Here is a 12,970-nt window from a genome sequence, read left to right as displayed (position 1 = left end):
CCGACCTTATACTCATCAACTAAACGAACTATTCTCACCCATTATAGTTCGATAAGTTCATTGAAACGTACGTTCGTAAGTAGGTAACTGATCAAACAATAATACAGAACAGAGTAAAGGAAATTCTTTTGGGTTTCCATCGGACATAGTCTATGGCAATTTAATCGATATTTATTCGGAAAAACAAACGTGTGTTTTGTCGATAAGAAAAGTCTTTAAGAGTTAAAGGGACAATTCATTCTAAGAGAACATTAAAATTTGTACATATATCGGAAAAACCCAGTTCTAATGGAATTTAGATCAGTCGGTTTTACTGTGATGTGCCTGAAAAGCCCATGGTGGTGACATGTGTGTGAAATTTTCAAACTCGCTTGCTGTCCGCCATTACACATTGTGGTCGAACTTCATGTATGCCGAACCCTGTCCCTTGCTCGTAGAGTAATGCAACTTTTGTCTATAACTGCTCAAATCGCTCTGACTATAGTTTGTTTACCTTATTAGGTGAATTATCTTGCCTCAAAATCATTTTATCACCTTCGCAGTGGTTATGTAGTTCATTTGTTTAATGTGCGTGACTTTGGCTCGGGTATAGGTACAGCGCCCATATTCTACCTGCTTAATCGTATTGATCAACGATTTGATATTTCAACGATATTAATTAAAATACTTAACAATGACGTGGAATTTGTCAATGTTTAACGTTATTTGTTTCATAAGAAATATAGAACACTACATTTATACCATATTTCACTTCTTGGTTATGTTAAAGAATTAGCCTGAGTGAATTGTCCCTTTAAAATGAAATCATGGAATAAGCACATCTTCTTGGCGTGTCAGGCAGGATAGATAACCAATCATAACCATCGTTAATCAGAACTTTGACCAATCACGTTCCTTGTTTTAACGAGTACATTAACTTACAAGGATGACTACAGTACATATAGGAATACTTCTTTCAAAGACTGAAACACCTTGATACGCGACATATGTAACTTTGTATACAAAATATCAAACTGATTGACATTGAGGTGTTAGTTACTAATGTTGACCATTCCAGCTGTCCTTCTTGGTAACAAATTATGTTAATGAACAGTATCATTTACTCTAAGTGATCATTGTTCGAGTGCCTACATGAAGGACAACTGACTATTACCTTTGTGTGTCATTGTGTCGTGTGCTGTCATGAGACTAAATACTTTGATTCTAACATTGGCGTGTTTGACAATCCAGAACAACAAGGATGTACAAGGTAGGATACAGCCAGCTATTTTGTAACATATTAAATATTGTAAAATCCAGTATCAAATTTAATATAATGTTTGAGTTTTTTTGTGTTTTTGGTTTATATAGTTTTTTTGTTTTTGGTTTGTTTGTTTGTTTTTTTTTTGTTTTTTTTTTGGGGGGGGGGGGGGTGTTGGTTCTTTAGATGTTTTTATTTATTCACTCTTTATTTGTATTTGTTTTATGCATATACATTTAATTTGTGTTCATTTATTTTATCATTCTGTGTTGTCCATTGCCGTTTTACGCTCAATTAACAGCCAGCGTCTTTTTAGGAAGTACCAAGCTTTATTAGTTTATAATCATAAATCATAAAATGTGAATACTGTCAAATATTGTTTGACTTTGTCCTTTTAATTCTTGTATAATGGTAAATTATCATTTGATAAAACGATAATGAAATAAGTAACGCTTTATAATTCTGAACAGTATCAAATTCTACTTACAGATACCATCATCATGTTCTTAACGCCAATTAAAAAGTAACAACGAATTTTCACTTCAATTGAAAGTATATTGGCGCAATATCCGATCTAAATATGGCAGTTTATTTTATAAAACAATATCATGAGTAAGTAGTATATATCTGGTACAAGGCTATTTAGTGCCGTTAGGTATGTTAAATTTAGTGTTAATTGAACACATTAAGGTAATGCATAGAACTGTGTGTTACCAGTGGTAGCGTAATCAAACTCCTGACCTTAGTACAATCCCGATCGCCTGGAGTCATTTAACTATATATAGACATACACTGAACAGTTACGTGAGGAACTTCACACTCCAAGAGACTTGCTTTTACATATCAAGTTATGTTAGTTATCAAATTTAAATGAAGATTACGAGATATCTCTCGAATAACATCATTTCTTTTTAAGAATTTTCGATGAAAATTTATTTATGTTTCTTTATATATATATTAAAGTTATATTAAAGTTATTTTTTCTTTTTTTTTTTATTTTTTATTTTCAATTTTTTGATATCACATTCATATGTCATACACAATTTTAATTACAATAAAAAGAAAGAGTTTTATCTATAAAGAGTGAGCTTATTTGTACACAAGAGGTCCTCATTATTTACATGAAAGATATAGCGATGTAAGCAATTTTGGTTGAAAAAAACAAAACACAGTCTTAGTTAGCAATACGGTTTAAGGAGAACAGTTATTATGTACGGTAATTTATTGACACTATTTGCTAAGTAAATCTTAAATGTGAAAAAGGAAGTTTTTCATGAATAACAATATATGTTAAGGAACAACATTCAAAAGACTTTCAGTTAACAAAAAATGACAAAAAAAATATTACAGAGTACCCAAATTTTCAATGTAATTCCATCCATGCATAACCAGCTATAATATATTGTGATATTGGAGCTTAATAGAAAAAACAATGAAGAACAACTTTATTTAAATGACATTGCCTTATTAGTTATGACATCATAAACTAATACTAAATATTAAAGTTATATTTACAGTAATTTGACGAATCAAGAGGAGTTTTTAATGTGTTATTCACCACCAGACTTTACAAACATTTTGAGGATCACACAAGAATGCATGCGTTCTGAATTAAATACAGATAAGAGCCCAAAATGAGTACAGCTAAAAACATTTTATTATTTTATTGACGTTTATAGTGCAGTGAATTAAACATAAGTCAAGTTGTGGTCTACAATTTTATTTTTCGTTTTGACAATGTTAGTTATTGAGATTTCTGTAAGTATGTTTCCATCTATAGATACATAAGGCATAAAAACAAGAATTTTACATTTTACGTAGATTCTGTGTTGTAACTAATGTAAGGCAGCTGAATTAATCAAACAATGTGTTTTTTAATAGATCACTGAAGAGAGATAACATGTCCCATTTTCGCAAAGTTGCGGTACATATATAACTTTAAAATATAATGGTATTATTGCTTTTGGCGATATTTTAATATTCTATGTGTTCTTTATAGTGCATTTCATGTCATTCCGTAGGAATGATAATAAGAGTTATCATTTCCAACTTCATTCCATTCCATATTAAGAGTATCGACTATTCGGTATAGGAACTTATTGTTTCGCTATCCCTTTTTATGAGAAAATTGATCATATTTTACTTGATCTGCAGACCTAACTTTGTAAATTTCAATAAACATCAATAAATCGTGAAATAATTTTGATTTCAGAGTATATCTTCTATGCGTTTGAGAGTATTATACCTTTGTGTGGTAAACACTATAACTATTCACGTCGATTTCCCTTATTTACTAACATACCTTCACTGTAAATCAGGAAATGCTTTCCTAATTTGTCCTCACAAGGTTATTTGTTTATGTAACCTTATACCAGGGTCTCTGATAAGCACTAATGCTCTGTTGAATTGGGCGAAAGTTGTGACAACGTGGAAACAAGGTCACGTAACTAAATACAATACAGTATTGTTTATGTCTGGACCATCTAAGGTCACATCACTAAATACAATTCAGTATTGTTTATGTCTGGACCATCTAAGATCACATCACTAAATACAATACAGTATTGTTTATGTCTGGACCATGTAAGGTGCGTTATAATGTTTGTTACAGGATTGAATTGTGTGGTCTGCACCAATATAGAACTGGACGACTCTATCGCCGGATTTGTGGTCAATCCGGTACTGAGATTAATCCCTGTTGTACTGAACACCAGATGTAACGAAGCCTCCATCCAATCGCGCATCAACACCGTCACATGTCCCCCGGATCCCGATTCGGGGCATTATGTGTACAGATGTGGGGCCTACACCGGAAATATTAACATTGCGAATGCCATATCAAGTATGTACATGTATATCCGGTGATGTTTTGTTTCTAAATATAGACCAATGTTACAACTTTAGATACGATTGGTGCTTACACAAGTAAGATCAATGCATATAAGTACATCCCTGACTAAAACTAATTACCAAAACTGAAGAGTGGTTTATTAATAAAGAACATTTTATATTGGTCAACACAATTGGCAGTTTTATGAAGGTGCGTGCTATTAACTATATTGGACTTCCTCTCCTTAGATCCATACCCTATTACATCCTATACTAGCAACCCCCCCCCCCCAAAAAAAAAAAAACCCAACTAATTATGTGCCCCTACTTTGTCTATGTAATCTGCTTTGAAATCATGGATGGTTGCATATCGTGCCGACCAAAACATCCAGATGAAATCACTCTCTTTAGAGTTCTTGTTTGTTGTACTCTCATCCCCGTTCCTAGCACAATACATGAAATTCTACTTCATATTGTAGCTGCGTGTTTTAAGAGAACATGGAGTACATGACAACCCAAAGTTTTTTTTATAATTATTATGCCCTCAAGGTATGATACATAGAATCAAATTCTCTTGATAGATTGAATGATCTGAAAGTATTTGCACAACAAATTTAATTGCTCTGCCCTGGGCTCAGAGGTTTGCCGGGGAGTTGTTCAAGGTTCACACAATTAATTATAAAGGGAATCACCAATTTGAGCATTATCTTTTTGACAAATTCCATAAATGAGTCAAACTTGGTTAGAACTATCAATATGATATGGCAATAGAAAATCAGCAAAATGGACTCCGATATCCCATGAGGCATAAAGGCGGGGCCAAATTAGGTCAAAGTTCTTCTTCTTAACTCCAAAATATTATAGAAATCAAACATTGTTCATGAAAGGATAAGCTGATAAAAACACTTGTTGAAGTTTCCAAAGCTTTTAAATTATTCGGACCATTTTGACACTCTATATATGTTCACGAATAGTCCTGGTTGGTAGCAAGAGGTTGGAGTGTGCATGGGGCCAAGAAGTGTTACAATATTTGTGTCATTCTGTATCAGAACTCAAGTGACCGTTAGGCCCCTGAACATATTGCTAATTCACATGTGTGCGTGTGAGATTGCCTTTTTTAAAGTGAAATTTATGGACAAGTCTTGAGTTAACATATATAGTGGTAAATGTTGACATTCGTCTTCTACGACAAACCTTTTGTTACTATGTAACAGCTAAGTATACAATGTAAACGTACTGACAACGTGTAAGGAGAGAATACACTGGTCGTGTAACAATATAACCCGACAGTCTCTGTTCTGTTTTGGTTTATTAACTCAATACCATTTTTGGGGAGGGTTTTTTTTAGGTTCAAAAGGAATCTGAAGTCTTAGAAGAACCAAATGGTACAATGAGTTGCCCTCATTGCAACTTAAAAATGCTTATTGTATTTCATTACAGGGTCCAAACAGTACCAAAGAAATAGTCCAAACAAACTTTACGCCGTCGTTTGTCTTTTATAATGCGTGATGTGCCTCTTTGTATTTATCATGTTTTGTAATATTGGGAGCCTTGTCCTTTTTTATAGCGCTATCTCACTGAAGGGATGGATGGGTGAAGAAAGAGAGGTTCCCCAACAAGTGGCTGTTGTTTATCATTGTTTTATTTGAAAAGTAACTAATGAGGGTTTAGATAAACAATATTCTATTGTTTAAAAAATGCTTTCAATAAGCAATTACCTGTTTGACAGTAAATACAATGCCATTTAAAAGAAAATGCGCTATGAAAAGTAGCCCGAAGTTGAGAGCCAATCGTAATCAAGAGATCTTTGAGTTGACCAATCAGAGGCGCCGTAGGTGTTTACACACTGGAGTGTGTAAACATAAACGATAATCAACTGCTATGGAATTTATCACATGGGTTTTCCATTGTGAAACATGCATAGTTATGGGATAAATGATGATCATTAACTGTAGGTCGACTGATCCATGCTAATATATTACCGTAACCTTACAGAACGGTGACTCTCTAATTCTTATTTGATGTTACAAATTTGATATATTAAAATCACGTGTGTTTCCAGATAGCTCACTGCGCACCATCAATAGACAATGTGTGCTGATGTACGAGGGTCTAAAGGATGGGTGTCATCCACTTTCCTATGTCGAAGATGACGCCTCGGATTTCCAGAAAATTCTACAAAGCCTTGAAAATTTAGGGGCTGTTGGATTCGAGGGGGATATTTGTCTGTCTGATACCACCAAGGCCGAGCAACAAGTCGCCACGTGTAGCCGAGGACATACAACTCAATACCCATCGCTTGTGAGTTCTCTCTGTTTGATGTATGTGTTTTTAACATGGTGTAATTAAAAAGTATTTTAAAGATAAAGTTTTTATGGTGCTTTACCTTAAGTGTTTGTTACTGGGTTCCGTGATGGTCGAGTGATTAATCCGTACTTTCTACCTCTAGTCTTTATAGCTATGGTTTTCTCCGGGTACTCCGGCTTTCCTCCGTCTCCAAATTCTTAGTCCATACTTACATGCTACAGGCTGTTAATAAAGAGTGTAAAAAAACTTCCATTTTCGTTACTCAATGGGTCTGAACAGCTTATTTTGACCAACGCTTCCAGGATAGTTGAAGATTATGAAACTACGTGCATTAAATGCAAAATGTAGATTTGGCAATGGTTTTACTTTCTGTTAAGTAGAAAACTAATGATTAATAATCATCATAAGGATAACAAAGAAAAAAACAATGGTTCTCAAAACCTAATTGTTGTTAACACCATTATTAAGATATCTGGTACTAATATGGTTCAGTGGTATAGCACTATAACAAGAATCCCACAGAAGTGGATATGTCGCATGCACAGCATCACAAAACATAGTTATTTACAGTTGAAAATATTGTTAATGATTAGTAACTCTTGCAAATATTGATGGATTTTTGACCAGTATCGAACCCATCAAAGATCTCATTGATATAAAGCAATATACCAATTTTGGTTGAAATCGGACAATAAGTACTAAAGTTATCAAGCGGAAACCATGGATTCATCTGTTTCGACGATTTTAAAGTCCCGTAACTCTTGCAAATATCGATGGATTTTTACCATTAATGAACTCATCCGAGATCTCATTAATATAAAACAATTTAGAAATTTGGTTGATTTGGGACGATAAATATTTAAGTTATCGAACGGAAACAAGGTATTTATCTGTTTTGACGTTTTTAAAGTCCCGTAACTCTTGCAAATATAAACGGATTTTGACCATTATCCAACTCATACGAGATCTCAATGACAAAAAACAATATACCAATTTGGTTGACCCACAGGTTTACGACGCGCAAAATAAAAAAAAAAATACTGTATTTTTAGTTTGTTTGGTTTTTTTTTTGTTTTTTTTTTTTTGCGCGTCGTAAACCTGTGGTTGAACGCCGACGCCGACATAGTGATACCTAGAGTCGCCCTTGCGTTGCAGGCGACACAAGAAAGGGCAAGAGTCCCAAAATACATGTGAAGCGAGCCCAAAGATCTGGACAAAATCTGACGTTGGATAGATTAGTATATAGTATAACAGAGTCGTCGATCAGGCGATCATTTTATTACTCCATTACATATTTATCTCTAATACAAACCTTTATTTCAAGGGTCAATTGATTATTGTACCTTGATTCTGACAAATACATGTGTACATCGGTATCCTAAAACAAGACAAAATACATCACATAGAAAACTGCTGGTGTCTTAATAGATGACATTTCTATCTCTGCAGTATGTAGGGATCTGTAAACTAGAGCATGGAAAGCTGAGCGCCGCACGTGTTCACACCTACCCGTGTGACACTATCGCTAACAAAAAAGTCTGGTTAGCTTTACGTTATTAAGACGTGTAATTAACTGGCGGTAATGCCCTTACGTGCAAATTGGCAAAGATTCACGGTACAATGACGATCGGTAACGGAACATAGTACAGACTCTGGTAAACTTACTCTAGTGAGATGTTTTACATGACAGGATTTCTCATTCAAGTGAACTGAGCGAAGCTCAACCTAGATAGAGAACCAGAAGGTCAACCAATGGTATTCGAGCTGAAAAGGAACGTTAGCCAATGAAATTAGAAAGAAAATGCTCAGTGTAATACATAGGAATGTTTCGATATGTATATTGACCCGTATATGTGTAGGGTCAAATAGTGCTAAAACTTCGAACTGTCAAGATGGTTATGGTCAAAGTGAGAGACGAAACGCCGGATTTTCATCATAGTGCCCTACTTACTCCTATAAGGGGGCGCCTTACCCCTCATCATCATAGACACAATAGTCCTAAACGGGGATACCTTACCCCTCATCGCCATGGTAACAGTCCAGCCAATACCCCTACAAGGGTGGTCCTTACCCCCCATCGCCATGGATATAACAGTCCCGCACACACATTGAAGTCCTTGTTTGGAAAATACCGACATCTGCGGTGTTCTTCTCCTAGAATCAACAATCTTACACCAAAAAGCAGACGTTTGTCAGAATCCAAGAAAGACTGTCTCGGTGCCACACTCAGGAAACCATTCTTAATCAAGAAAAAGTGTTCCGAGGATGACGACGATTCTGTGTTTATAAAGGAAGATTTCAAATTTGGAAAACTTCTTGGAGCTGGGGGATTTGGTTCTGTGTATAAGGCAAATGGAAAAGCTGGGCATGATTCCATTGCCATTAAAGTGTTGAAGAGGCCTGCAATGAGCAAAAATGCCGATGCCTTGTTTGAAAGTTTCAAGGCTGAGCTTCGGTGCATGCAACTATCTCATCCTAACGTTGTCCAATCACTAGGAGCTACTCCCGTGACGTCATTTGAAGAAGGTGCATGGGTCGTTATGGAGTATGCTGGCGACCGAACTCTACAAACTGTTATTAACGAAACACCCATTGTCATCACGATTGAGATGCGGTTAAAATATTCGATGCAGATTGCACAAGGACTGAAATATCTCCATGACAACAACGTTGTCCATTTAGATATTAAACCGGCTAACATCCTCATCAGTCCTGATGGTGTGTGCAAAATCGGCGACCTCGGATGTTCCCAGATCTTAGAGGCGGAGACTGGAAAGGCAAGCCCGACTCAGAGGTCATCCCTCACCGGCACATTTGCATATCGCGCGCCAGAGCTACTTTGTGGTGACGCTCCCACCAGGAAGGCAGACATCTATTCCTTTGGTGTTACAATGTGGCAAATGTTATCTCGTGAAAATCCCTATGGTAACGAGAACCAGCACGTGGTGATATTCGGAGTTGTGGCTTACGGACACCGCCCAACACACCCAAATATGGAAGATCCAAGTTCGTTTGAACTTTGCTACCGTGACCTTTATACACAATGTTGGGATGCAGTTCCTGAAAACCGACCGTCTGTGAACGAGTTGGTGAAAGTGCTTGATGTGTGGAAGAGAAATCTCTAGTGATTCACAGTGGGAAATAATTTGTAAAATTCTATATATGTATACGGATGTATATATAACATACAAACTTAAATATGCCAGTTAAAAGTGATATAGAAATAATTTTCCATTGGCATCTATTTATATCGTACGATTATTGTATATACATTATATCGTAATACCGACTTGTCTAAGGGTAATAGCTTGTATATTCGATATTTTCATCCAGGGCTTTTCCCTCTTGTAAATTTTGTACAATATGTAAATATCGATAAAATATGCAGTCATTTTTTGGCTAATTTTCATATTTTTTACAATTGTTATTGTTTTCATATATTTACAATCATCTTGTGTCGTGTGTCGCCTGTATATAAAGTGCAACGTTCATTTATATACAATGTATGTCGTGTGTCATATTCATACAATTTAGTTGTGTGTCAAATTTATACAACATATGTCGTGTGTCGTAGTTATACAACGTATATCGTTATTTATACAATGTATGTCGTGTGTCATATTTATACAATGTATGTCGTGTGTCATATTTATACAATATATGTCGTGTGTCGTAGGTATACAATGTATATCGTTATCTATACAATATATGTCGTGTGTCGTATTTATATAATGTATGTCGTTTGTCATATTTATACAATGTATGTCGTGTGTCCTATTTAAACAATGTATGTCGTGTGTCGTAGTTATACAATGTATATCGTTATCTATACAATGTATGTCGTGTGTCGTATTTATACAATGTATATCGTGTGTCATATTTATACAATGTATGTCGTTATTTATACAATGTATGTCGTATTTATTCAATGTATGTCGTTATTTATACAATGTATGTCGTGTGTCGTATTTATACAATGTATGTCGTGTGTCGTAGTTATACGATGTTTGTCGTGTGTCCTATCTATACAATATATGTCGTGTGTCCTATTTAAACAATGTATGTCGTATGTCCTATTATACAATGTATTATCATGTTGTGTCATATTTATTTACACTATTGTCCTGTATCGTTTTATACTATGAATGTCCCGTTTCGCATTTCTAACGTATGCCTGTATGTTGACATAACTATATGGCTGTGCCGTGTATTGTGGTTTATATCGTATTGATGTGCTAATGTTGTAGTTATACATATCGTACACATTGACGTTCGTCAGATATACATTGTATGTATCATTCCTTCATTCTGTTGAATCGTCGTATGTTTTTATCATATTTCTGTCCATGTTGTCGTAGACTACAACCTTAAAACACTGAATGGGTATAGATCTAGAGACTTGGCACCAAGTCCAATCCCTTCGATCTACAAATGGAACACTGCACCAAGTCCAATCCCTTCGATCTACAAATGGAACACTATCATTATTAGAATGATTTGAAGCACGTATAAATCTAAGAAGAATTTCTGTATCAATGCAAACTATCACTTTAAACTATATATAGCAACACAAAACCTGACATACATGTGTATGCTTACATAAAATATTTTTCTGTAAAATATAATGCTGTATTGCTACCACTTATAAAGAAATATGCCAGAAATAGTGTGACATGAGGATGTTCAGGCATGTCATATTTAGAATTAAGGAGTCTATTTGTATTAAACCAGAGTTGTGTAGAACCACAGGGATGGAACTTGATGTCATTTCTCTGTAACTGTGTATAGACTGTTACGTAATTAGTAGGGAAATCCTCAAAAGAACAATGTTTTTAACAGTAAATATCTTGTTCTTTTGAATGATATCACAACAATGGAATTAGCGACTGTAAGTCAGTTTTCTTAGTTTGAAAAATAGTTTTGATGTGTTGTGTGGAAGACAATACTTCATACGTCAGACAATATGTCATCTAAAGTCATTGCATTATACGATGACTGTCATCTACTTTTAAAAGAACGACGATATCAAAAATGTAATTTTGATCACCAGGACCTCGTGAAAATTGGTAATGGAACGTTTGTTGATTTATTGTGAATGATAAAAATTGAAAATAAAAGACACCAAAAATAAAGACTATTGTTTTAAGTTATGTAGATGTTTTCTGTTTTACTTCATGAAATTTTAGTCATATTGTTTTACAGTTATATAATTTACATCCTCGATATATCAGAGGTTAATTTCACTGTCGTTATAACCATCCCTGGACTTTATCGTTGTAAAACTGAATGCAGTTCTGGAGAAAAAAACTGACCAATCACAAGTGTTCAGAGATTTCCTTTGAAGATTACACAGAGAGAGTTACGTTCAATTTCACGCGTGCACAGTACCGTTATTTGATTGTTTTGGTATACATGTACGTCAAAGGGCATCCTCGATACTCCAGGGGTTCCGATCACTTACGATCTCTACACCCCTGGATTATCTCATAGAAGAAGGCAGCCCAGAGGAAAAAATCTGACCCAATCACTGGCCAAGAAAAATTTCCTTTGAAGGCTACAGAGGGAGCGACGCCCAACTTCAAAGCCAAATATTCAACTACAGTGTACCGTTATACGGCTCTTATGATGTACATCAAAGGACTGAATTTTTACTATGAGATAGTCCAGGAATGTAGTGTCGTAAGTGATCGGAGCCCCTGTAGTATCGAGGATGGGATTAGATCGTAAGTGATCAGAACCCCTGTAGTATCGAGGATGAGATTAGATCGTAAGTGATCGGAACCCCTGTAGTATCGAGGATGGGATTATATCGTAAGTGATCGGACCCCTGTAGTATCGAGGATGGGATTAGATCGTAAGTGATCAGAACCCCTGGAGTATCGAGGATGGGATTAGATCGTAAGTGATCAGAACCCCTGTAGTATCGAGGATGGGATTAGATCGTAAGTGATCAGAACCCCTGTAGTATCGAGGATGGGATTAGATCGTAAGTGATCAGAACCCCTGTAGTATCGAGGATGGGATTAGATCGTAAGTGATCAGAACCCCTGGAGTATCGAGGATGGGATTATATCGTAAGTGATCAGAACCCCTGGAGTATCGAGGATGGGATTAGATCGTAAGTGATCAGAACCCCTGTAGTATCGAGGATGGGATTAGATCGTAAGTGATCAGAACCCCTGGAGTATCGAGGATGGGATTATATCGTAAGTGATCAGAACCCGAGGGTGGGATTAGATCGTAAGTGATCAGAACCCCTGGAGTATCGAGGATGGGATTAGATCGTAAGTGATCAGAACCCCTGGAGTATCGAGGATGGGATTAGATCGTAAGTGATCAGAACCCCTGGAGTATCGAGGATGGGATTAGATCGTAAGTGATCAGAACCCCTGGAGTATCGAGGATGGGATTAGATCGTAAGTGATCAGAACCCCTGGAGTATCGAGGATGGGATTAGATCGTAAGTGATCAGAACCCCTGGAGTATCGAGGATGGGATTAGATCGTAAGTGATCAGAACCCCTGGAGTATCGAGGATGGGATTAGATCGTAAGTGATCAGAACCCCTGGAGTATCGAGGATGGGATTAGATCGT

At 36.0% G+C, this 12,970-nt stretch overlaps 2 protein-coding genes across 2 annotated transcripts; both read left to right on the top strand.

Annotated features, from left to right (window-relative positions):
• The first annotated feature begins 6 nt into the window (after positions 1 to 6).
• Positions 7 to 6,430, top strand: LOC138326029 (uncharacterized). Its single transcript, XM_069272138.1, has 3 exons — positions 7 to 1,249; positions 3,852 to 4,082; positions 6,132 to 6,430. Exons 1-3 carry the CDS (start codon positions 1,183 to 1,185, stop codon positions 6,416 to 6,418), a joined length of 585 nt encoding a protein of 194 aa, XP_069128239.1. The 5' UTR covers positions 7 to 1,182; the 3' UTR covers positions 6,419 to 6,430.
• Positions 6,431 to 8,236: 1,806 nt separating this feature from the next.
• LOC138326024 (serine/threonine-protein kinase mos-like) lies at positions 8,237 to 11,494 on the top strand. The gene has a single exon (XM_069272125.1). The coding sequence runs from the start codon at positions 8,269 to 8,271 to the stop codon at positions 9,499 to 9,501; it is 1,233 nt and encodes a 410-aa protein (XP_069128226.1). The 5' UTR covers positions 8,237 to 8,268; the 3' UTR covers positions 9,502 to 11,494.
• The last annotated feature ends 1,476 nt before the right edge of the window (positions 11,495 to 12,970 follow it).

Source organism: Argopecten irradians, chromosome 6 (assembly GCF_041381155.1).
Source record: "Argopecten irradians isolate NY chromosome 6, Ai_NY, whole genome shotgun sequence".
Taxonomy (NCBI): Eukaryota; Metazoa; Mollusca; class Bivalvia; order Pectinida; family Pectinidae; genus Argopecten; species Argopecten irradians.
This window is presented reverse-complemented; position numbering and strand designations above follow the sequence as displayed.

Bases quoted from the DNA above. Each gene is read 5' to 3' on its own strand.
- LOC138326029 (XM_069272138.1), top strand. From the start codon at position 1,183: ATGAGACTAAATACTTTGATTCTAACATTGGCGTGTTTGACAATCCAG. The intron at 1,250-3,851 runs GTAGGATACAGC...TGTTTGTTACAG, and splicing joins GAACAACAAGGATGTACAAG to GATTGAATTGTGTGGTCTGC. The intron at 4,083-6,131 runs GTATGTACATGT...GTGTGTTTCCAG, and splicing joins CATTGCGAATGCCATATCAA to ATAGCTCACTGCGCACCATC.
- LOC138326024 (XM_069272125.1), top strand. From the start codon at position 8,269: ATGGTTATGGTCAAAGTGAGAGACGAAACGCCGGATTTTCATCATAGT.